Here is a 24,838-nt window from a genome sequence, read left to right as displayed (position 1 = left end):
TCCCGTCTCCTGTGCTCTCCTGCGTGCGCCCACCTTCCCCGGGCACGGGGACACCCCCACAGCCACCCCGGAGGGACAGAGACGGGTGCTCCCACCCCGAGCTGGGCCAGGACCCCTCACCGTGCCAGGGTTGAGCCGAGGGTGCTTGTGGCAGCGCTGCTGCCTGGGGGGGGGGGGGGGGGGGGCGGATCTCTGCCCCGGGGGGCTCCAGCCGGAGGAAGGCCAGGGTGCCCCTGCCATGGCCAGCCCCGTCTCCCAGCCACCCCCGTGCCCAGCCGGGGCCAGCGCTGAGCTCCCCTGCGGGGGGACATTGCAGGAGGTGGCCATGGGGCCATTGCACAGGGTGGGAATGGGGACATTGCTGGGGATGGGGACATTGCAGGGATGGGCACAGGGGGCTGCTGGGGGGAGGTCCCCTCCCTGGGAGCCCCCGGCCACTCCAGCTCGGGCTCTGCCCTGTCCTGCCCTGCTCCAGAGCTGCAGGCAGAAGCCAGAGCCCCGGATCCCCGTGCCCGGGGGCTGGGGTGTCCTGGGGGACCCCGGATCCTGCGGCCGACGATGGCAGCAGTGAGGGACCGGCAGCAGCCCCGGCTGCTTGGCCGCACTCGCTGCCCCCTCGCCAGCCCCCACGGGACGCTGGCACGTGCTGGCCGGCGGCCGGATCTGGTGAGGCCTGGCAGGGCCCCCGCTGCCGCACACACGGGCCCCTTGTCTGGCCCCGGGGCCTTCCTGCAGGAAGGGCAGAGACCCGGCACCCGCCACAAGCCGCCTTTGTTCCCTGCTGCCATTTCCCGGCCGGAGCCAGGGGCTGGCGTGGGCGATGGTGCCGCGAGGCAGGGTGGCTCTGGCTGCATCCCGTCCCTGTCCCCCTCCCATGGCCGTGCCTTGCCGCAGCCTCCCGGGGGCCAGTGCAAAGCGTGGCCCCCCCCCCCCCCCCGGGACCCCCAGCCTGGGAGCCCGTAATGCTGGGGCATGGCCCCGGCTCGTCCCTGGGGGCTGCACGCCGGTGGGCTCGCAGGTCCCAGCTGCACTGAATTCTGCTCCCTCCACGAGGGAATCCCCACGGCTGTGTTCTCCCACCGCACGGTCCTGTGAGGTTGTATCCGGGTCCCACTGCAGCAGCAGGATCCAACCTTCATCCCCACCATGGTCCAGGGGGGCTGTGCTGTGGGGGGGGGGGGGGTCCCTCCTTTGGGGCTGCAGGCGGGGTCACCGGTGCCTGAAGGGCTGTGCCACCCCACCAGCTCCGTGGGCAGCGCTGACGGCAGAGCCGTGGGTGCCCGGCGTGGGCTGCACAGGGCAGAGCTGGGGGGGCCAATACAGCGCCGGGCCCCTCCCTGGCTGGGATGCCCTGCGCTGCTGGGGGACCCTCCGTACGCCCCAGGTGCCTCAGCAGGGATGTCCCCGTGGCCAGGGCAGGAGCTGGCCGGAGATCTCCTGCCAGGGCACCAATGTAGACCCCTGTGCCCAGGACTGGCAGGGTGCGGGCAGGGTGCGGGCAGGGGCTGCAGCCCCCACGGTGGGCGAGGTGCCGCCCCGGTGGGGTACGGCGGAGGAGCGAGCGGGTGCTGGGACGAGGGGGGGACCCTGGGGCGGGATGCCGAGAAAGGCAGCGGGATGCGGCCCTGCCCTGGCCCCGGAGCAGCAGGATGAGCTCATGGCTGTTCCCCTCCCAGCTGCTCCCCGACCCGGCTGCAATGAGGTCAGGACTCCGCCATGGCCCCACCGCCCCGGCAGGAGCCCCCAGCACAGGGCAGAGGGAAACTGAGGCCCCAGGCAGCTCCCCCGCCCTTGCTCAGCCCCAGCACCCTGCCCCGTACCCCAGCAATGCCCACCCCGTCCCTCCTGGCCTTGGGCTCTGCTCCCCCAGGCTGTGCTGGCCCCCGGCCCCGCAGCCTCCGCAGCCTCCGCAGCCTCCGCAGCCAAGTCAGCAGCCCCCGGGGGCTGGGTGGGGAGCGGAGCCACCAGCTGTGGGGTGGACTCAGCCCGGGAGCACTGCACCTCCAGCCCGGCTCCCTGGCCGGCTCCCAGCACACGGGGTCCACGTCCCCCACCCCAGCACCCGGGGCTCGTGTCCCACCCCCCAAGCCCCAGCACCCAGGGTCTATGTCCTGCACCGCAGCCCCAGGGATCTGCATCCTCCACCCCAGCTCCAGCACCCAGGATCCAGAGCCCACACCCCAGCACCCGGGGTCTGCATCCTGCACCCCAGCCCAGACCCCACCCTGGCCCGGAGTCCCAGGAAGGGATGGGACCTGCCGGCCATGCCGGGGCCGTGCCCTGGCCGGGCTGGGTGGAAGTGGCATCAAGTTTGCCGAGAGCTCACAAAAATACTCAGTGCTTTATTTCAACCTCAAACCAAGGCGCAGACGCTGCCGGGGCGCAGCACACCACACACATGCAGGCAGGGGGGATGGATGGAGCCCGGCGCGGCGTGGTGGGGACACTCACAGATGGACACGCACACGGATGGACCCGCTCCAAGGCCAGCCCGGCCCCGGCTCAGCCAGGGCCACCGGCCAGGGCGCCGCAGCTCCCGCTGGAGGAGGCTCTGCCCAAGCCCCGGCAGTGCAGGGACGAGGCTGGGACGTCCCAGGGGACCGCTGGTGGTGGCTGCGTTCACGTGAAGGGCAGTTGCAGGGACCCATGTTGGTCCTTCACAGCCGAGCGTGGCCCGTGAGCCCGGGCAAGCACTGAGCTCCCCAAATTCAAGAGAGCTCCTGGTGCTGACAGGCTCAGCCCTCTCCCGCTGCCTGCAACCCCTGCCCAGAGAGCCCCCAGGAGCGAGCCCTGTGCGACCTCTCCGAGCACAGCACCGGCTCCCCAGTGCCTCCCAGTGCAGGATGTGGCTGAGCCCTCCAGGGCCATGGCCCCTCCATGCCAGAGCAGCAACAGCAGCAGCAGCCCCCTCCCACCAGCGCTGTGCACCGGGAGGAGCGGAGGAGCCTGGAGACGCTGCCAGCACCCAGCTCCCACCCTGATGGCACTGCTGCCATGCCAGCCCCCGCACCCCAGGCAGCCCCCCACACTGCTGCCATGCCAGCCCCTGCACCCCGGCAGCCAGAGCCTATAGATGGGGGTCACCACCAGCACCCTCCTCCCAAGGCGACAGCAGCAGCACTGAACCCCAGCAGTTCCCAGCTCAAGCCCGATGGCACAGGGGAAGCCATGGGGACATCAGAGCAGGGACCTCCAGCACCAGCCCCCTGGTCCTTCCCCCGCAAACTGGGCTGGAACTGGGGCGCAGCACCCCTGTGAGCACCTTCGCTTGCTGGAGGGGCTTCTGGGAAAGGCAGAGCAGGAGAGTGGACGCTCTTGGCATCTGCCATGCCCCATGCACCCCTGCTCTCCTGCCTTGCTCCTGTGTGGTCTGTGCACGGGCCGGCACCTTCGAAGACGCTCCCCTCCCGGCAGCACAGGCACGGACGGGCCGGGACCCTGCCCCAGCCCCAGACAGGAGAGCAGTGCCCAGGGCCAGCCCCCGGCCGCAGCTCCCGTGCTCAGCCTGGGCTCAGGAGGAGCCTGGCCCCAGCCCCAGCGCCGCAGGGTGGGCCTGGCTCTGCCCCGGCCCCTGCCCCACAGCAAAGGCTTCCCAAGGAGTCAAGGCTGCGGGCTGCTCTGCTTTGGGGGTGCAACCAGAGACACGCAGGGGCAGCAAGTGCTCCTTCTCCTGAGGCCTGAAAGGCCACCAGCCCTTCCTGAGGACCTTGACCGAGGACCCCCAGTCTGCAGGAGGAACTGTGAGACCCCCCAGGCAAAGCAGGGGCAGGGCAAGGCTGGTCCCCCCCGTGCCCCAGTGCTGGGAGCAGAATTCTGCTCTGCCCGGAGCATCCTCCAAAGAAAGAGGCAGCAGGTACCTGCCCCCCTCCCCGTCCTCCTGCCCATCCTGGTAGCCGGCGGAGAGCCAGGGCAGGGGGTACTGGCCTCCAGGGTCCCCAGCAAGAGCCCCCAGCACCCTGTAAGAGAGCTCCAGGCGCAGCCAGACACCACGCACAGACACGTGCGGGGCCCGGGACCCCAGGACAGCACGTGGAATGCTGCGGCACAAGGCGGGCTAGAAGTGCTTGTCCTCCAGCAGCGAGCTCACCACCAGCTCCTTGTTGCCGAAGTCCCAGAAGGCAGTCATGTGGAAGGCCATGTTGGAGAGGACGACCAGGTACTCCAAGAAAGCGAAGATGGTGTACACTGGGGGAGGAAACACAGCAGGTGAGGGGAACCTGCAGCCAGATCTGCACCAGGAGCCGGGGCATCTCCTGGGGCACCTCCCTGGGGCGGCAGGGCACGGGGCACGTGGGGCTCATCCCTGCTTCAACCCGGGTGGGAGGAGAAGGGCAGCCAGGTGCCATCCCTCCTGGGGGAGTTCTCCTGGCCCCTGACCGAGGTTTGGCAGACAAGGCACCCCCCAGCCCCTTCCCCATGCACATCCCCCCCAGGCATGGCTGAGCCGCAGGGGGACGGCAGCCCTGCCCCGGCCCCCTTACCTCCGGGGCCGCAGTACCAGTTGTGGTGGAAGTAGACACACACGGCAAACGCGAACGTGATGAAGGTGAAGAAGAACAGCAGCTGCTTCCACTTGTACGACTTGCGCTCCTGGAAGAGGCCGAGAGCTGGGTCACAGCCCCAGTGCCTGCCCCATCCCTCCCGCCCAGCGCAGCAGGCACCCACTGAGGCCGCGAGGGGTTCAGCCCTCGACCCTGCGGACGCTGGAGATGCCGAATCAGTCACCCCTGTCCCCAGGGAAGCTCTGCCCTGGCCCCACCGCAGCCCCGGGTGCACAGGCAGGCACCGGGAGCCCCTCTGCACCCCAGCTCCTTGGGCACAGCCACCTGGGTAAGGACCACAGGCCGCACCGGCTGCTTTGGCAGGGCTGTGACTTGGGGGCACGTGGGGGATCGCTCCTACGTGGAGATAACCGGAGCTGCTGCCCCCAGGGCAGGCTGCAGCATGCCTCCAGATCCCACCCGGGACTCGCTGCCGCAGCCGAGTGAGGGGCGATGGGAGCCGTGGGGGCCTCCGGCACCATCTGACACCAACAAACCACGCGGCCCCCGGCAAACGCGGGCAACCCCAGAGGCAGGAGCAGCCGGCCGCCTGCAGCAGTGCTGGGATGCACATGGCACACGGGGCCCTCACAGCTCCCCGACGACGGGCCAATGGCTCTACCAGACAATACATCCTCTGGCTGCGGACGGGGTGGCTGCAGGTGGCCCTGGCTCCCTCGGGCGCTGCCCAACCGCCCCGGCGCGGGGAATTCACCGGCGTGTGCAGGCGGTGGCAGCCGGCGCTGCACCCCCTCGCTCGCAACTGTGCCGGGGGAGGAGGAAACCACATGAAGGGGTGGCAGCTGGGGCGGGCGCTGTGCCGGAGACGTCGCACAAGCCACTCTGGCACCGGAGGGGCCCCATCCTGCCCCCAGCACCACCTCTGACAGCGCAATGGGTGGGAGCAGAGCACAGGGCGCTGCTGCCAATGGCCCCCCAGCCACGCACAGCCTCGGGCTGCGGGTGCAGTGACCCCCCCTGGGAGCTGTGGGGCTGCGTGGGTACTGGCTCCAGCCCCCCTCCTCTCTTTCTCCCATCACACTGAGCATCATGGATAAAGAAACCTAAAGCCCTGGGGTGAGCAGGGAGCCCCCGGGGCAGAGGAACCTCAAACCGTGGCCGGACACAGAGGAGGATGCAGGGGAGACCCCGGCATCCCCATGGCAGCGCAGGGCGGCCAACGCGCCGAGCCCTGGGGCGGGGGGGCTGGAGAGGAGGCGGTCGGCGCCAAACAAGGGGGCTGGGGATGCCACAGACGGCCCAGACACGAGCTGTTATTCCCGTTTCTGGGTGGGAGGGGAATTTCCCCCTCGTCTGATATTTCACGTGAGACAAAAACTCCATTTTCAGGGACTGCTGAGAATAAGGAAAATTTAAATTGCCCCATCACACTTTCCATTACTCCCCGGAAAGCGTGCCGGCAGGCTCAGCCAGCCACCCTGCGAGCGCAAACAGGTCATGACAGGGAGGAAAACCCAGAGAGGAAGGACGGCCTCGCAGTCGTCTTTGCCATCTGGGGACGCGGGGACGCTGCCATCTCTGCCCCGTGGGGCCCAGGCAGGTCCCCACGCTGATGAGGGTCCCTCTCCCCAGCGGGTCCCAGGACCCTCTGGAGCAGGGCTTCCTGCAGGCAGGAGCAGGCAGCCCTGCCCGCAGCCCTGCCCGCCTGCCCACCAGGAAGCAGGAGGCAACTGATGCTCGGCCGTGAGGGTGCAGGGCCAGCGGCGCGGGGTGGGGTGAGTGGCGGTGCCAACCTGGGAGTTAAATAACAATGAGCTGCCAGGACTAAGGCGTTATGTAGTTTCACAACGGAAAAGCGGGTCACAAAACAGCCCTTGTTTTCATCGAGATCCCACAGCAGCGGAAACAGTTGCACTATGAAGCGGCAGCAGAATCCCCGCTCGTCGCAGCAAGGTGAGCGGCAGCAACCTGCTGTGCTCCCCTGCGCTGCATCGCACCGTGCCGCACTGCACAGCGCTGCACCGCACCGTGTCATATGGCACCACGCCGCGCTGCGTGGCACTGCATTGCATCGTGCCGCACCTCGTGGCGCTGCACCACGCTGCACCCTGGGATGCTGCACTGCATCACACGGCACTGCGGTGTGCTCCGAGCCGCACCGTGCTGCACCGCGCCACTGTACCGTATCACACAGCACCTCACCACACGGCACGGCACTGCATCACGCTGCACGACCCCCGAATCCACGTCTTGCAGTGGATTTAAGGCACCCCCGGATTCCTCGCAAGGGGCTCCCAGTGAGCCGGCAGCCGAAGGCAGCCGAACCTCCCGGGACGTGCCCAGGGAGCACCGCGAGGGGCTGTGGGGGGGACCCCAGCAAAGCCGGGCCGTGGGAAGTGGTGACAGTGACTGGCACTGCCTGAGCCACGAGCGGGACGGTGGGCACAGCGCACGCTGGCGAGCAGACAGGCAGCTCACCTCCATCGGGCACCAGCAGCTACCGGAGCTCCCGCCACGCTGTCTGAAGCGCAGGCAGGTGGGTTCCTGCCTCCTCCTCCTCCTGCACCAGGGCAGGGGGTAATGCTCCAGCTCCCACATCCCACGCAGTCCCCGTGCCCCCCTCTGCTGCGGCTGGGCATCCTGCCTGCATCCTGCCCGCGCTGCCCACGCTGCTGCAGGGACCTTCCCTGAGGAGCAGCAAACGGTGCCAGACTTCAAGCCAGCGGTGGCTGAGAAACCTCTAGTCAGCAACGTGGGCATGTGTCACGGTACGTGCTGCCTGCCAGAGCCCCTGTGCACCTCTGGGGACCTGCTGCTGGCAGCCAGCACCCTGCAGGCGTAATCCCCCGGGGCACTGGGCTGAGCCGGAGGTGCCCTGGCATTAGGGATTAATGCCTAATTATCCGCTCACCTCTATGATCCCTGCTCAGGCTGGCCCAGCCCACGACTCCCGTGCAGGGAGAAGCAGTGGGGAGCACAGAGGGCACCCCTCCACCCCCCAGGGTCAGGGTGCCACGCTGCGAGCCCCGGGGTGCACTGCTCCTTCCCCAGGAAGGAAGAACCCTCACCCTAAATATGACCCTGACCCTAAGCCTAACCCTGACTCTAAGCCTAACCCAGGGTGGTGCGGTACAGAACCTGCTCCCCTGCAAAGCCGGGGCAGAGGGATGCCGCCGGGGCAGAGGGATGCCGCCGGGGCACTCCCATGCCTGCCACAGGCAGCAGGCAGTGGCCACCCAGGGACAGGGTGCTCCAAGCTCGGCCGGCTTCGGGCTCCCCCCGGGCCCTTGCTGGGCTGGCACAGCTGCAGCTGGCAATGCTCAGCTGCCAACCCCGGCTTCACAATTTCCTCCTGGCAAGACGGACTGGGGCACCCAGTGTCCCGTTCAAGCTACTCCAGTCTCACACCCGACCCCCCCCACCAGCCCATAGCTGGATGCGTGTCTGGCCCAGAAAACCACAGGCAAATTATATTTAGTCCAGCAGCTCACAGGCTTTGAGCTGAGGCACATTCCCCGAGCACACAAAGGTGAGTCAGGAGCAGGAGGCCAGATGATGAAGAGACTGGCCGTACCAATGCAGCCCAGCAGGGACAGCCCGGGACGCTGCCCCATGCAGCTCCAAGCCTGCGGAAGGCACCCAGTGTCTCCTTCCCCTGTCCTCGGGGAGCCCCCAGCCCCCTAAACCCGGGCTCCAAGGGCTGAAGGATGGGTGCTGGTACGAAACACCAGCAAGGAGGCACAGAGCCTCCTGCTTCTTCCCCTGCCTCTGGAGAGGAAGAAGAGGAACCCTGCGGAGTTCCCAGCCCAGTTCCTGATGGGGACAGGGAATGGGATGGCAAACTGCGCTAATTCAAAATGCAATAGCTGTGCTCTCCCGGGACCTCTCAAGCACTGGGTCTGCTCAAGGCTACGCACTGCACTCCTGTCCCAGCTCCCCCTCGAGCCTTTCTGCTCCCCTGCAGTGAACCCAAAGACAAACTGCCCCAGCACCGAGAGCTTAGCGCTGGGATATTTATAGAGGGCTTGTGTGACCTACCGCTACCACCCCCATGGCTGCTGGCTAGGCGACGGTGCTACCGAGGAGTCGGGCTGAAACCACGCGTGTTCACCGGCTGCGATTGCGGTCCCCTCCGCACGGCTCCAGCAGCAGCTGGAAACTCAGCTCAGCTGTCCTGCTCCGGCAGCGCGAGCAGAAATGGCTTAACCAGCGCCGAGGGGGACAGGAGCGGCAGCGGAGCGAGTAGGGTGTCAGCCCCCCCCATGCTCAGGCAGCGGGGGTTTGCACCCGAGCAGCACCTCTGCCTTCGCCCCAGCGCCGGCAGCACAGCAGGACCTGGGTCCTGGCTCCACCGATGGGCCTGAAGCAGCCAGCCCGGAGCCTGCCGCACGCATGCATGCGTGTGTCCCGGCCGAAACACAGCCGCTAGTGACACCAGCCGCTGGGGCAGGGGGAAATGTGTTTGCAAACAAGAAGTGAAACTGCTCTGCTCTGCTGCACTGCTCATCATCTTCACTGTGGCAGAGCCAGCTGTGGAAGGAGGGGTTTAAAGGGTGTGCGGCCGGCCAGGAGCAGAGGGTGAGCGCAGAGACGCCAGCCAAGGGAGGGCGATGCCATGCCAGCCACAGCAAAGCAGCAAGGACTGGGTGTGCTGCTTCTAGCCGGCTGTGATCGGTCCATAGTGGGAGGCTCTCTGGCTCCATTTCCCTTTCTGCCCTGAGCTCTCCTCTGCTTTGCCCCTTCCCCTTCTCCTCTCAGCCTGCTTTCTCTTTTCTTCCCTCCTACAGAGCCTTATTTTCCTTTCTCTCACTATTTGCCACCTTGCAACTGGAAACTGACTGTACTTCCCCATTACAAACAAGTTCCTCAGCACCTTCCTGCCCTTGCAGAAAGGCAGTTGCAACACAAACTCCGACAAACGCAAGGCTTTTGCAAGACCAATTCCTGTCACTCACGTGCTGAAACTCCGGCAACTCCAGCAAACCTGGGGAGTTTTGCCCCCTCCGGCAGCGATGCCAGACACGGGGCCTGAGAAGGGCCCTGTGGCCCCATCCTGCCTCTCCAGGCCGGCTCGGCTCCCCACGGGGGCTGCGCACAGACCCCCTGCTCCCTCCTCCAGACCGAGCAGGAGGAAGGCTTGGTCCAGCTTTTCAGCTCCTCGTGTGGGGTTTGTCCCATAAACGGTCCCAAGTTTGGCCCTGGAGAACCCAAATCCCTCAGGGGACCCTTGGTGCCTTCATCTGCTCCGGTACCCTCTGCTAAAGAGCGGGTAAGGACGGGACACCACAGGACCGGAGTCATCCCCCCTCGCCTGTCCCCTCCCACCAGCTCCAGGGCTGGGGTTAGCAAAGGCAAACAAAAAGCTGCCACAACTGACACCAAGGGAACCCGAATCCGGCCCCGAGATGCCGTGACCTGCAAGAGGAGATCACTAAACAGCCCCACGAGCCTCTGGCTTGGCCAGCTCAGCAGACGCTGCCTGGTTGCTCCTGCTGAGGCGGCAGTTCCCGCCAGCCACACGGCTCGGCTCCGAGCGAGGAGGATGTGGCGGCGGCACCGTGCTCACCACGGCCTCATGCGGCCCCGCCACCCCTCCCCTGCCAAGCTGAGCACCCAGCGGCGGTGCAGAAGCCCAGAGCCCCGGGAAGCGGAACACCAACAGCAGGATAAGCCCCAGGAGACCCTGCCCAGCCCAGAGGATCCATGGCCCCGTGGGAGCGATCCACAGCAGGAGCCCAAGTCGCACATCACAGGACACCGATGGAGCGACAATTCAGATTAGCAGAGTGACGATAAGGGGACTGCCCGCTTATCAAAGGACATCACCCATGGCTGCACGCCCAGCGGCATGTCGAGCCCTCGGCCCGTGTCATACAGACACATCCAGTCTGACAGCCGCCCCGCCATCACACAGTGCTTTCCTTTTCGGAGGAAGTCACCCGCCACCCTCGCTCCCCGGGCGACAGCTCCATCTGCCGACACGCGGCCCCGCAGGGAGCTGGTGCCGGGGACACCGCAGGCCCTGGCAGGGGCAGACGAGCCCCAGCTGCAGGTCAGGGCTGGCCCCAAAGGGGTCCTCTCTCTGCAGGGAGACACCCAGCTTTGGGGGGGCCGTGCACCCCTGCAGGTAGTTCCCCTCCATCAGCAGGGCCTTTCCAAGATGGGAGGAGGAAGCCATGCCGGGTGGCGGCACTGTGCCAGGGCATCCCCATGCCCTGCTGCACTTCCACCCAGGGATGTGCCGTGGTCGACACGTCCTCAGAGGGGGGAAATGCTCCTTTGCTGGACTGGGGCAGTGCACCAGGACACAGGAACGCCCCAGCACAGCTTGAGCCCTGCAGCATCGGGGAGATGGTAACGGGGACAAGCTGCCACCTTGCCCACTGCAGCACACGGCTGTAGACGCTGCAGCTTGGCAGCAGCCCCCAGTCCGAGCGAGTCCTGCAGGATGGGGGGGACAGGTTTGCTGTGCCCCTCATCCCATGCCCAAAACAAGCCGCCCAGCAGCACCAAAGCAGGAGGTGCGCAGGCTGCTCCAGCAGCAGCGGGTGCATGAGAGCCCAGGTGACAGCACCCAGTGACACCGAGCCCGTAGGTTTCGTAGGTGCAGGCTGCTCCCCCAGTAGAGCCCCAGCAAGGCCACCATCCCACAGCAGCTTCGTGGACCAGCTGTGGATGTGCAGACACACGGGACGGGCTCTGGACAGCCATGCCAGCACCTCCAGCACCTCCCGCCTGCCTTCCTCTGCTCCTCGGGAGCAGGTAAGGAACCAGCCCTGGCGGGTGACATGGCAGAGGAGGGCAGCCTGCAGGCAGGCTGCACCGGGTCAAAACATCGCCAGCAGGACTTTGCTCATGGTGTTCCCTAACATGAACTTGGGAGAAACCCACACGAACTACCAGCAGAGAAAAGCCAGACGTTTAGAGGCAGGCTGCTCACCTCCCTGACCCGATCCTCCAGCTCTGATGCGGTGATGGGTCAGGCACGTGTCACACCAGAGCTCTGCCTGCAGTCTGTCATACACCACGATGTATACCCACCACCAGCTCAGAGCTCAGCCCAGGCAACAGCCACCGTGCCCAGCTCACAGCAGCATCTGGTTTTTTGCTCCCATGAGCTGACAGCAGGCTCCGCTGCTAACATGCTGCAGACAAAACTCACGGGCTTGCTGCAATGCTACAGTCTGCAAAGGTGCAGTCCCTTCGCGGAGACTCGCTCCCAGCCCTCACCAGCTTCCCGGCCCCGGGGATAAGGGCACGCACCTCTGACACCTTCCCCTGAAGGTCTCTGTTTTGCAAAGCCATCACCTTCCTGAGGCAACACAGTCCAGGGAGCCCTGGGGACCCTTCCCCATTTAGTACTTGGGACTGCATGGGTTGGACTGGGGATCAGCTGGGTGAGACTCATCCCCGAGGAAAAACAGACAGAGAGGTCCAGGGAGCCCACAGAGCCAGGCAAAGCTGTGGACAAGAGGCACACACGCAGAAGCGGCTTTCCCATACAGAGTTTCAAAGCTGAAGGTGCTGCCCTGCCCTGCCCGCCCGTGGCTGTGCCAGCACCCACCGTCCAGCACTCCCGCCACAACCCAGCATGGTGGCACCAAAGCTGCATGCTGGCGATGGAGCCAGAAGCCCCTGGCTGGATCCTCCGCCTGACCGGCTGCACGACCGGCGAGCCCCTGAGCCTGCCAGCCCCTCACAGAGAACAAACCCCAGAGCCAGCCTGCTCAGCGCAGCCATTCCCAGAGGAAAGGGGTAACACAACGCCTGCTGCCCACTGCCGGCAGCTCTGCCCAGTTTGCAGGACCAGCGGGTTCCCAGTTCCCAGCACAAAGAAGCCGATTTCAGCTCAGAAGCAGGCATCCTCAGGCAAGGAGAAGGGGTCAGCACACCCGACCCTTGGGGACACTAACGGGGCAGTTTTCAAATGTCAGGTCTAAGTGTAAACCAGAAAATAGGAAATTAAAAGATTCCTCCCCACTTTGTTTTGATAAACCATGAATTTTGGTGACCACGTTTCCCCGTTTCACCTGGTGGTGGTAACTTCTTTAGCACCCGGTTACGGCTGTTTCACAAGCGAGCGACAGCCAAAGCCCTCCACCACCGGCCAAGAGCCCCCTCCCCAGCACCCAGCACCGCACGGAGACAAGAAAGGAAAGTTTCTGTACCTCGGGACTTACTGTGTGTTTCTTAGTCATTCTCCAGAGGATGCACGTCAGGAGCATGTGGCCCAGAGCCGACGTGATAAAGACGATGAAGGCATTTTCATGGATTGCTGAATCAACAAGACAACAGGTTTCCTGTTAGATCTGAGCCAAGAGCACAGGGGAACGTGGGGCAGGCTTTGGGAGGGTGAAGGACTGCTTTCTGCAGGATGCCGTCCTGCCGGGAGTCCCAGCACCCAGGAGATGCACGAGCAGTGGTCCAGGGACCAGGGTCATTGCAGGCGACAGGCACAGCATGGCTCTGCACCCCCCATGCCCACACAGAGGAGGGGAAGGGGGATTTAATGACAAAGCTGCTCATGCGTGCCATGCAGCCCCCTGTAAGCCTGGGGCTGGAGGGGGATGTGAGTCGCTGGAAGACTTATCCCAAAGGTGCCAGGAGGGTGTTTCTGTGCTCTGGCACCTGGTCTGAGCCTCCACTGCTTCACACGGCTATAAACCTCAAGAGCAGCTCAGCATCACCACTATTGTTCTAGGGATGGGGAAACTGAGGCACAGAGGGTGGTTTGCAGTGAGCCAGTCCAAGATCCAGAAAGGGCCATCTTCTGGCCTCCTGCATTACCTACCTGGCAATTAGCAGTTGTCATTAGCCTCATCACCAGCACCGAGGCCGCCTCACGTCTCACTGAACTAGCACAGATTTAGGGTCAGGCTGGAAATGCAGCACTGAGCCAGAGCAGCTCACCAAACCCCAGCACCACACACAAAGCCCGAGCAACTTCAGGTGGTTATCTTCAAATGAGTCCTTCTATTTAAAAGAGTTTCCCAGCCTCTTCTCCAGGAACTGAACCACAGGCTGAATTCCCAACCACCTGAACGTAAGAAATGATCTTCCCTGCTTCCCCTCTCGATGCCAGGGGAAGGGAAACCATGTGAGGAGAGATGGTAAAGGCAGCTGTTAGAGGAGAAGATGTGAGCCATGTCCTGCAGAGAAGATTAACTCGAGCCCGTTCTCATCTCAGCAGGGCAGCTAAGGTCTGAAACTTTCCCCACAAACCTGAGATTAGCCTGTAATAAGGAATCTGAGAAAACTGGGTTAGCCTCAGCTCTCGGCGTGGCTTTTGCCCAGCCGCTCTACCGCACTTCAGTCTCCTCCTCGCAAAGCTCTGCACAAGCTGGGCAGAGCTGTCAGCTGCGAAAGGAGGCTCAGGCAGAGCCATTTGGGTGACAATGCACTTCGAGGTATCCAAAACCCAAAAGAGCATCTGAATTTCTAAGGGCATGCTCCCAGTCCTGGCGGGTTGGAGAACTGCAGGTTGGTTTGCAGTCCCCTGCCATGGCGGGGCAGCTGGGGACAGCGGCAGAGGCAGGTGGGTGATGACGGGGTGACTCGCTGTGGGGGACAGGGAGTGCTGGCAGGAGACGAGGAGGTGAGCTGGACAGGAACATCCCCCAGACCACGGACCTCCATCAGCTGGAGGTTCACATCCAGCCATCCCAGGTCACTGGGCTCCACTGTGGATCTCCATCCTCACCCTGAAGGCTGGGGAGGTCCTGGGACTCTGTTCATGACACCGCAGCCCTGAAGCCACCTGATTTACTGGTGAAGGCCCGGTGGAAGCCAGTGAGCACCCAAACGGTGGGAAGCTGCCTCGGACCGACAGCCCACGTGACAGTGACAGGCACCAGCATGGACTGCTCTGGGCACGGTTCCTGAGCGATGAGCAGGGGAGCAGAAAGGCAATGACTGCTGCACCGCGAAAGACAGAAGCATCTGTGAGTGGGAAAGTCAGGCGTGTGTGCAGAGAGCTGTCAGCTGGCTCACCAGCCCGAAGGGTGCTGCGGCTCACACACTTGTTAGCCGGTTTTCCCGCACAGCCTGCCGTTCTGGTGTGCAAGACGCAACATCTCCAAACACCCACTTTGACAGGGAATCAGGGCAGCGCCTGCACTGCTCTGCACTTCACAGAACCACGGACTGGTGGGGTTGGCAGGGACCTCTGGAGATCATCCAGTCCAGCCCCCTGCCAAAGCAGGATCACCCAGAGCAGGTTGCACAGGATGGCGTCCAGGCGGGTTTGGAATCTCTCCAGAGAAGGAGACTCCACAACCTCTCTGGGCAGCCTGTCCCAGGGCTCGGTCACCCGCAGAGGGAAGAAGTTTTTCCTCGTGCTCAGGTGGAACTTCCTGTGTTCCAGTTGGTGCCCGTTGCCCCTTGTCCTGTCGCTGGGCACCACTGAGAAGAGTCTGGCCCCTTCCTCTTGACACCCACCCTTTAGATATTGATAAGTGTTGATCAGATCCCCTCTCAGGCTTCTCTTCTCCAAGCTAACCAGCCCCAGCTCTCTCAGCCTTTCCTCACACCAGAGATGCTCCAGGCCCCTCCTCATCCTCGCAGCCCTCCGCTGGACTCTCCCCAGTAGTTCCCTGTCTGTCTGGAACTGGGGAGCCCAGACCTGGACACAGAACTCCAGCTGTGGCCTCACCAGGGCAGAGCAGAGCAGAGCAGAGGGGGAGGAGAACCTCCCTTGACCTACCGGCCACGCTCTTCTCCATGCACCCCAGGACACCATTGGCCTTCTTGGCCACGAGGGCACGCTGCTGGTCATGGAGAGCTGCTTGTCCACCAGCACTCCCAGGTCCTTCTCCGCAGCGCTGCTTCCCAGCAGGTCACCCCCAACCTGTACTGGTGCTGGGGTTATTCCTCCCTGGGTGCAGGACCCTACACTTGCCCTTGTTGAATTTCATTGGGTTCCTCCCCACCCAACTCTCCAGCCTGTCCAGATGGCAGCGCAGCCTCCTGGAGTGTTGGCCACTCCTCCCAGTTCTGTATGGTCAGCAAACTTGCTGTCCCATCGTGCAGGTCATGGGTGAAGTCAAGGTATACAACATCCACTGCTCTCCCTGGCCACGCTCTTCTTCATGCACCCACTCTTCTTAATGCTTCCAGTGCGACACTGGGCTCTGATGGCAGCAGCGGGCTGGAGGGAGCCTGGTGTCACATGGGGCTGCACCCCTCAACCCCACAGACGCATTCCCAGCCTTCCTGGAGGGCTCCGGCGGCCACAGCCCATTTCCGGTTTGCTGCTCTAAGCGCTCATAAAGCTTCCCGACCCCCACTGCCTCCACCTTTCGGGAGCTTGTTCTCCTCACCCATCACAAGAAGGGACATACTCTCAGCACAAAACCAGCCGCATCCCTGCCCCACCTCATCATCTGTGCTGTGAGGAGACAAACCCTCTTCTGCCAACATCCCCTCCCCAGCACCACTCCAAACCCTCTCTTCCTCTTTGCCTCTCTTTGCGAGACTTTGTGACTACATCCTCCAATGTGGTCAGCCACAATATCCATCATCATCACCCTCAGAGCACAGGGACGGCTGACACACGACTCTCCTCCTGACAAGTCCCAGAATTGGGTTTGTTTCCACTGCAACAGCACCACCTCGCTGGCTCGTGGATTTGAGTCCTCGCAAGTCAACCCCCAGTGCCTCCTCCAGATCTCGGGATTAAGCAGCTGCTGGGTATCGCCACTGGCACTTAAATTCATTGCAGATGAGACCATGTGGGAGAAGAACATTGCCCAGCTTGTCGTGACCGTATTTTGCACACACTGATTTAACCTGAAACATCCTGATTTGGTTTTCAGGTCAACACAGGAATTTTACGCAGACGATTTTGTAGGAGGGTATTGAACGCAGCTGGAACAGAGCGCGGGCGGGAAGCCAGCCCAGAGCCAAAGCCGAAGCTCCGTGGTGGAGGCAGAGCAGATTGCAGGCACGAGCACTAACCTGCCTCTGCTCAGCTGCAGCAAGGCGCGTTAAGCGCGACCTCAGCACACAAGTGGGAACCAAGCGCTAAAGTCTGATCCTAGGCTCGACACCAAAATTCAGCCCATGGTTTCAGTTAATTATCAGCAACCAAGACTTTTGGGAAGACAACGGCTATTCGCACATTATGGGTGTAACTTTCCTCTATAAATACTAATTTTAATAGAACTTCTTTATTTTTACTGTTTTCTCCCTCCAACCTGCCTACTTCCAAAGCACTGGCATGAAGCAGAGCTCTGCAAAGCCTCGGCAGCCGCGAGCAAGACCATGGGCACGATGGTCAGCATAGAGCGTGGGAGGAGACACCTACCATAGTTTTCAGATGAGGACACGTACGTCAGAATAAGAAGGGCGAAGTTTTCGAGCAGGTTGAGCAGCAGGTTGAAGTGGCACAAGCGCAGGTAGCGAGGGTGCGAGCAGTGACAGCTCTGGTAGTGGTTCCAGTAGGCGATTGCCACCAGGAAGCGGGGAGCCGAGTGGAGGCCGATGCAGAGGCGCCAGACGTAACGCTGGGGGGTCTCGCCTCCGATAGCGGCACTGATGGAGGGGAGGTAGTTGGGGACCTGGGAGAGAGACAGCAGCTCGTGGGGAAAGGCATAGGGAGTGTGTCCTATTGTCATACTTACAGCTCTCCACGATGCTCAAACTGTTTGCTTTTTTCTCAATAAGTTTATTCCTATTTCAAAAGCCAGGGAACGTAATGTGGCAGCAACGCTGGTTCACCCCCCAGGACCACGCAGCCCCCAGCCCTGCTGGGACAGTCCCCAGGCACTGGGTGCCCTGCCCAGGGTCCCGCTCGGCTGTCTTAGCTTTATACTTTTGACTTTTATTCCTTCCCTTTACTCAGTCGTGGTCCCCCACATGTTCTCTGCCCCCAAGGTTGGGGAGAGAGGAGAGAAGGGCGCGCGGTTTTGTCAACCCAACTCTAATGGAAAGAACAGATAGCAACAGCAGGCAAAGACAGTGTTCAGGAAGGAACGTAAAAGCAGGAAAACCACCAACACAGCCCCAGAATAAACTCCCGACCTCCAGAGTTTCACAGCTCGGGGACCTCCTGAGCCAGCCACGGTTGCCATGCACCGGGTAATCCGCTCTTCCTCCATCCTGCTCAGTCTCCCCCGGAGCCCACGCAGAACTGTGCATCCCCAGTGCCCTGCAGAGGCATTCCCCAGATCGGCTCCTCTCGAGGCACCCGAGAGGAGCTGGTTCCTCAGGCAGAACCTGCCACCTCCACGCAATGTCCCCTGCTTCTCATACGGGCAGAGGAGGAGCAGTGGATCCCTGCCTGCCCTCTCCATGTGAGCTGCTTTGGGCTGGGGTAGCTGGTATGGGGCTCTGCTTTGGATTCGTGCTGGAGACAGTGCAGATAATATAAAGATGTTTTTGTTCCTGCTGAGCAGTGCTTACACAGAGCCAAGGCCTTTTCTGCTCCTCACCCCACCAGTGAGTAGCTGGGGGTGCACAAGGAGTTGGAGGGGACATGGCCGGGACAGCTGACCCCAATGACCAAAGGGATATTCCATACCATATGACGTCATGCTCAGCATGTAAAGCCGGGGAAGAAGGAGGAAGGGGGGATGTTCGAAGTGATGGTGTTTGTCTTCCCAAGTCACTGTTATGCGTGATGGAGCCCTGCTTTCCTGGGGATGGCTGAACACCTGCCTGCCGATGGGATGTGGGGAATGAATTCCTTGCCTTGCTTTGCTTGCATGCGCAGCTTTTGCTGTACCTGTTAAACTGTCTTTATCTGAGCCCATGAGTTTTCTCACTTTCACTCTTCTGATTCTGGCCCCCATCCCGCTGAGGGGGAGCGAGCAAGTGGCTGCGTGGAGTTGAGCTGCCGGCTGGGGTTAAACCATGACCTCAGCCCATCGTCTCTTCCCACGTGCAGCTGAAGAGCCCTCACCTCACCACGCCAGGAACGGGAGCTGTGTGACACCTCTGGGCACCCCTGCTGCCCTGCCCCACGCCCCCGTGTCATGAGGACGGGGCAGAACCGCACACTGGATGTGTGCGTCACTTCTCCAAAATCAAACTGCCCTGGCATTTCATTGCTCCGTCACCCCCCTCGGCAGCCTGCCTCGCCCTCCCTGCTCCGGGACCTCGGCATCGCCATCAGCCTCTGTCACCCCACTGCATGTGGGCACGAGGAACAGCACAGACCCCAAAAAACCCTGGGGTCCTCTCCTGCTGCTGTGAGACTGACCACCTACTCCTGCCCTTTGTTCCCAGCTTGCAACCAGCTGCTTATCCAGGCTTGTGCCGCGGCTGCTTGAAAGCCCCGGGGAGGAACCCGATCTCATCCCTTCTGGAAATCCAGGCGGTCCCCCTCGACCTGAGCTCCCCAGGCAGGTGCTTGTGACTCCTCTGAAGAGCTCCAGTAGATCTGAGGGGCAGCAATTCCTTTTATAAAAGCTGGGCTAACTCCTCACAAGACAGTATATTTATCTGTAGCTTCCCCAGTTTTATTCCTTATCATAATCCCCACCAATGTGCTCGGTACAGACATCAGCCTGATCAGTCTGTACTTCCCTAGGTCCCTTTTAAAAAGCCAAAACCTCAGTTGCCAGTCCCAAGGCATCACAAGTACAATAAATAAAATAAAGCAGCTTGTTCAGGATAAGACATCTGGTGGGAAAGCCCAGAAGAAGAGAGGATCCCTGCCACCCCGCCGCCTGCCCCAGCCAAGCAGCCATGACGTTGTAGGACGCTTTGCTGGTGAGAGCTGCTTACCCCGCAGTGGGTCGCCGTCGTCTCCTGGAAATGGAACAGCAGGGACCAGATCACACAGAAAAGGAAACCGAAGAGTGGGCAAAACACAGTCCCAAGGGCCAGCGTGGTAAAACGGAGCCGGAATAAGATCCCATCTCGATCCAGGGGCAGTGGTACCTGTAACATCTTGATGGACCTGAAAACAAACAAATGAGCAAACGTTTGTGGGGATCCTCTGTCCTGTTGCAACATCCAGCCCCAAACTGCCCCGGGCAGGGATGCATGCGTAGGGCTGGCAGAGGAACCACGACAGAGACAGCCTCTCACACCCATGTTAACGGCCGCACAGCCCTACAGCCGGCACCAAGGACAGGCAGCCGAAAAGCACCATGCTGGAGATGCAGGAAGCCCGAGATGTGCATCAGGGAGCAGGGTCAGAGCAGCAGCCCGTACGCAGCGGGGAGGAGCAGGCAGCAGGATGTGTGGGCAGCGGGACGTGCGGGCAGCGGGACGCACTGGGGCTGTGCCCTGCTCTGGACCACGAGACCCATCTGGCTGGAAAGGCATGTGAGCTCTTTCAGGGCATCTCTATCCAGACTGTTCCCGGGCTGCGCTCAGAGCTGCCGCACAGGACAGTGATGACGTAGCGAGGGCGCTGCATGCTGCCCTGCTGTGTGCTGCCCGCCGGTGCTGCCTGCTGCCTGCTACCACGAGCTGCAGCTCCTCCAGTGCATCTCCAACCACCCACGGCACCATCCTCACTCCGCGGCCCCACATCCAGCACCGTCCCAGCCGAGCACTCAGCACCTTTACGGGCAAGACTCCAGCTGCAGGATCAGGACCTCACAAGCCCTGCACCTTGCACAACGATAAAGCCATTACTCATCAGGTTGGGCAAGCCAGGACAAGCAGTTTATCGAGCCCAGCAGCCCGTCTCCAGCTCAGGGCTCTCCACCAGCTCAGTCCCCACACTCGCCGGCTGCGGACTTGCCCTCAGCCACAGCAGCTCATCCTTTAACCTTCCCACACACCCTGGGCCGCAGCCCAGCTGCCCTCAGACCGCCGGGGGGGCCAAATCCACGTTAAATCAGTTCCGATCATGACAGCCTTCCTTCGAGCTCTCCTCCCGCCATGCCTGGCCCTGACCTCCCCCAGGCTCCCCCCTGCCTGGGGACAAGGGCCACCGAGCCCAAACGAGGGGCTGTGACGTTCTGCTCCGAGTGAGCAGCCAGGGATCCCTGCCTCACCTCACACACCGCTCGGGCTCCAGGACAAATCCGATTTATAGACAATCCTGCAGAAGCCGGTTACCGGCGAGGGCAGGACTCTGGGCAGGTGCCCCAGGGCAGCGCAGCCACCCCCTCCTCCAGCACCAGAAGCCCCCCCCCAGAGCAGGGACCCCCGCCAGCGCTGCGGCACCCCAGGGCTATGGAAAACACAGCTCACCCCCTCGCCTGGGCTGTGTCGCTGCGGTGGGGGGAATATTTATTTTCAGGGTGAAAGCAAAAGCCAAAGGGCAGCTCTAGCGTGGTTCTGCGGAGCCCTTTGGGGCCGGGGGCTGCAGTAAGGGGGGCAGGTGGAGCAGGATCCCATGGCCCCCAGGCTCAGCTCCCCAGGCTGCCGCCCCCCCCAACCCCCAGCCCCGAGGAGACCCCAGGACGGGGCTGTCAGAGGCAGCCGTGCTTCCCCAGAGCAAGGCCAGCGCCTGGGGGCGGGGGGGACACATGGGGGAAGCCATCCCCAAAAGGGGAATCCCCCGATCAGCCCCCGTCCCCCTCTCACGAGGCTCTTGCCCAAATTGGGCAAATAAACCCCCAAATCTTTGGTGTCAGGCGCTGAACGACCCCCAGCCCGCCCTGCCCCCAGCACCTCACAGCGCCTAGAGACCCCCCGGGCTCCCCCCAAGACCCTCCCCTGGCACCCCACATCCCCCCCCAGACTCCCCCGGGGATCTCACAGCGTTGTCACCCCCCGGGCACCCCACATCCCCCCCAGACCCCCCGGACACCTCACAGCACCGTGACCCCCCGGGCACCCCACATCCCTCACAGAGACCCCCCAGAACCTCGGAGTGCTGCGATCGCCCCCCGGGCACCCCCCCGGCCCCCCCCATCACGCCACCGCCCCCCGCAGCCCCTTCAGCCCCGCACCGCTCAGCCCCCTCCGCGCCGCTCCATGGCCCGGCCCGGCCCCGCCTCCCGCCGCCCGCCCCTTCCTGCCGCTGAGGCCAGGGCCGACCCCGCTCCCCCGCCCGGGGCCTTGCGGCTCCAGGGGGGGCGGGACGGGACGGGACGGGACGGGACGGGACGGGACGGGACGGGACGGGACGGGACGGGACGGGACGGGACGGGACGGGACGGGACGGGACACGCCCCCCACCGACCAAACCACCTCAGCGCCCGCGCCTCCTCACGGTCCCTTTAAGGTTCTCGGCCCCGCCCTCTGCGCCGCAACACGCAAGAGTCTAAGCCATCTCGGATTGGACCGGTCGGGAAAAGTCCCGCCCCCAACGCCCCGGATGTTGGGCGGTGCTGCTGTACAGGGTTCTGGACCCTTCCGCAAGCCTTAGCCCCACCCTCTCCGCGCGTCACACCAATCTGCGCTCAGAGCGCGGCGGACGTAAAGCGCTGCTTCACCCAATCAGCGAGAAGCACTTGCTGTTCCTCGGGGGGAGGAAGGGGAGCTGCCTCGTTTTCAAAGAGCAGCAGCCAATAGGCGGCCGGCGCGCGGGGGCGGGGTTAGCCAATGGGGCGGGCGGTGGCGGAGCGCGGGGGCGGCTGGGAGGCGCGCGGAGCGGGTTGTGACGCAGCTTCCCTCCCCCCCTGTGAGGCGGCGGCACCCCGGGAGCGGCGCGGCGAGGCCAGGCCCGGCCAGGCCAGGCCAGGCCCGGCCCGCGCTCCCCCTTTTCTTCCGTGGCGCCCGCGGTGAGTACCGGGGGAAGGGGCGCTGGGGCTTTCGTCCCTGCCCGCCGGGGCGGCGCAACGGTCGCGGGGGCGCCTCGCGGCCTTTGTTCCGTAGCGCTACTCCGGGAGACCGGGCCGGCCTGAGGCCACGGGCCCCGTGTGGCTGGCTGAGAGGCCCGGAGCGGGAGGGAGGGCCGCGGGTAAGCGTTCGGCAGGGAGCGAAGCGGGGGAAAGGGGTGTCCGGAGGCCGGGGCGGGTGGGAGCCCGCGGCCGGGCCCCGCTCCGCCCGCCCCTCTTGCTGGGGTCCCGGCGGGGCCGTGGGGAGCCGGCTCCTGCCGCTCCCCGCCCGGCTCTGCGGGCTTTCGGCTGTTTTGGTTTCACATTCCGGGTTCTGACGGAGGTGATTACGGGCAAGGGGCAGGGAGGGGGCCAGGAGGGGCCGGTCTGCGCTGGACTGAGCTGGTGGCGGCGGCAGAGCCGGGAACGCCGGGGGGGCTGCGCGGGGGTACGGCGGGGGGAGCACAGGGGAAGGGCGTCTTGTATGCGGTGGAGCCCGGGGTAACAGCGGGCCCGTCTCCGGGGTCTTAACTGCGGTGGGCGTCTGGGGATGTAAACGCTAGCCGGCTACGGGGAGAGTTGTTTAAAGTTCTGTTAATGGATTAATCGCGTTTCTCTGGAGGTTTCTGTAATGTCAGTGTAAAACTGTAACTAGAGCTCTTTCCTTCAGGAGCGAGGGGTGGCTCCTCTTCAGCTGGGGATGGTGTCCAGCAAGTGGGAGAGGACGCTGTACAAAAGCCCAGCTTCTATTAATCCTGCTCCAGCTCTTGTTCAGTTCTTGGCTGGTGCTGGTATTCCTGCCATCAGGGGCTCTGGGTGTGTTTCCATGGGACAGCTCAGGACACGTTTGACTAGCACAACGTTTCACGTGTGCGGTCGTGAGCCGGTTCTCTCTGTGCGGTGTTCTCCTGCTACTGGCCTGGGCTAAAGGGGCTCTGATGTGTTCATGGCATTGGTGACTGCATAAAGCCCGAGTTCTGTTTTGGCAGGGACTCACAAATCTGAGCTGCTGAGGGTCAGTACGTACAGAAGGGGGGGTGTCGGAGGAAAATGAGGGAGGGTGAACTCTTTTAATAACTTGTTTGTGCTTTAGAAAATTGTGTTTCAGATTTCTTCTGAAACAGAATTTGGCACGTAACTCCTCAGTATACTGACTTTGAAAAATCAGTGGCATAAATAAGGGGAACAGTGAAAGAACAGGGGGTTTATGAATTGCAAATAAGATTGAGAATCAGAAGATTGAGCAAAACTGAAAACTCTGTGGACACTTCGTATCTGGCCTTCAGTGAGACTTGCTTAGTGGCAAAGTGAGCTGAAAAACCCCACAGAAATAGAGAAGAATGTAGCTGAGGCGAGTGTGTAAAGTTCGAGGACTGCACTCGCATCGGGTGTCAGGATAAAATTTATCTTACAAATGTAAAAGGATAGGTGGGGTTTTTAAGGCATCCTAGTACGTGGTGTAGTAAAAAGGAGAGTAAATCGTGGAGTACTAGGAGGTGTGTGGGGGGGTGGATGTTCTTGGAAGCCGCATACAGGCGAGCTGGAGCACAAAGGTTGGATTTTGGGGAAGCGAACAGGAGGTGGCTCTGCGTTTTGTCCTGCTCTCCAAAGCCAGGTTCTGCTGGAAAACCCAAAGCAGCCTTGGTGCCACAAAGGCGGTGTGCTTACGGAAGAGCTGGGGTGCCGTAGGTGGCACGGGTGTTGGGGGGAGAGGGGTCGGGGCTGTGGTGTGTTGTGGGATACAGCCCATGGAAGGAATCTGCTGCGTGGCAGGCAGCGTGCTCTTCCAGGAGGCAGCTCTAGCCTTAGGGTGTTCTGATAATTTGTCAGAGCAGCTTTTTCTTTCTTATACCAGAAAGAAAGCACTCTCATATTTAAAGCATTCTTAATGTGTGTAAGGAAGTCCATAAGGACTTGCACGTGTGAATGGGAAGATTCTTAACACCACAAAATTGTGACGTACTGCTGTTCTGAATAGTTGAAGATTACCCAAAATATCTTTTTAGTTACTTTTTAATAAAAGTGTCGGATACAGATTTGCTCTTGACTGTTTTAGTCTCTGGTAGTACTGGGGTGGCTGCAGAGGTATGATGGGTAGCTGTGGCTGCTAGAAATCTGGATTTGTTTGTTCCCAGAAGGTGGTATGGGGTTTTGGGAAAACAAATACTTAGGGTTTTGTGGACAGGCAGGTAGATTTAGTGACCACTCTGGAGCGGCTGTGCTGGACAGTACGCAGGGTACTTGGCAAGGAGGATATAAACGGAGTTGGAATCAGGAAGCTATAGGGAAGCTGTCAAACCTGGGCAGAGGTGAAGGTGGGGTTTTTGAGTTTAATTTAAATTGTTGGCAACCAAATGGAGAATACCTGGTAGGACTGTATTGCTATCCTGGATTTTGAGCCTCCTGGAAAACCTAAATGGAGTTTAAAAAATGCTGAAATTCTCAAAGTTAGTGTGTTGTAACATAGAAGTGTTATCTTAAAGTGATAGTAAGTAGTGCTTTGTAAATATTCTTGGTATGGGCCATGTCTTACAGTTTTCTAAACTTGTTAGTTCTGCCCTGCTGTGGATTAGCTAACACTGGCAACAATTAATTTTTTTCTGGATAATATTGGCTAACAGATGTTAGCCCCAGTACAGAAAAAGACTACAAATTTCTCTGGAGTATGGC

General features: G+C 62.1%; 2 protein-coding genes across 10 annotated transcripts in view; one reads left to right on the top strand and one right to left on the bottom strand.

The window, feature by feature from the left end:
• Nucleotides 1–2,322: 2,322 nt before the first annotated feature.
• On the bottom strand, nt 2,323–21,706 carry PGAP2 (post-GPI attachment to proteins 2). 7 transcript variants are annotated; one of them, XM_054840787.1, is made up of 7 exons: nt 21,359–21,396; nt 20,655–20,766; nt 19,230–19,404; nt 16,807–17,059; nt 12,671–12,777; nt 4,482–4,590; nt 2,323–4,185 (listed from the first exon to the last, which is right to left on the bottom strand). In XM_054840787.1, the coding sequence occupies exons 3-7, from the start codon at nt 19,392–19,394 to the stop codon at nt 4,055–4,057; spliced, it is 765 nt and encodes a 254-aa protein (XP_054696762.1). In that variant the 5' UTR covers nt 19,395–19,404; nt 20,655–20,766; nt 21,359–21,396; the 3' UTR covers nt 2,323–4,054. The 7 variants fall into 7 exon arrangements, with proteins under 7 accessions (XP_054696762.1, XP_054696738.1, XP_054696780.1 ...); XM_054840763.1 differs by lacking the exons at nt 20,655–20,766; nt 21,359–21,396 and adding an exon at nt 21,600–21,706; XM_054840805.1 differs by lacking the exon at nt 20,655–20,766 and having other exon boundaries at nt 12,683–12,777; nt 21,359–21,513.
• Nucleotides 21,707–21,986: 280 nt separating this feature from the next.
• The window catches only part of NUP98 (nucleoporin 98 and 96 precursor), a 37,685-nt gene continuing 34,833 nt past the window's right edge, over nt 21,987–24,838 (top strand). For all 3 annotated transcript variants that reach the window (XM_054840591.1, XM_054840582.1, XM_054840565.1), the window contains exon 1: nt 21,987–22,132. The gene's annotated coding sequence lies outside the window, so the exon portion shown is untranslated. The remainder of the gene's footprint in view (nt 22,133–24,838) is intronic.

Source organism: Grus americana, chromosome 1 (genome assembly GCF_028858705.1).
Source record: "Grus americana isolate bGruAme1 chromosome 1, bGruAme1.mat, whole genome shotgun sequence".
NCBI classification, from domain to species: domain Eukaryota; kingdom Metazoa; phylum Chordata; class Aves; order Gruiformes; family Gruidae; genus Grus; species Grus americana.
Note: the sequence above shows the minus strand (reverse complement) of the source record. Positions and strands in the feature narration are given on the sequence as shown.

Bases quoted from the DNA above. Each gene is read 5' to 3' on its own strand.
- PGAP2 (XM_054840763.1), bottom strand. From the start codon at position 19,394: ATGTTACAGGTACCACTGCCCCTGGATCGAGATGGGATCTTATTCCGG. The intron at 12,778-16,806 runs GTAGGTGTCTCC...TTGTTGATTCAG, and splicing joins GTCCTCATCTGAAAACTATG to CAATCCATGAAAATGCCTTC. The intron at 4,186-4,481 runs GTAAGGGGGCCG...TTCCTCCCCCAG, and splicing joins CTGGTACTGCGGCCCCGGAG to TGTACACCATCTTCGCTTTC.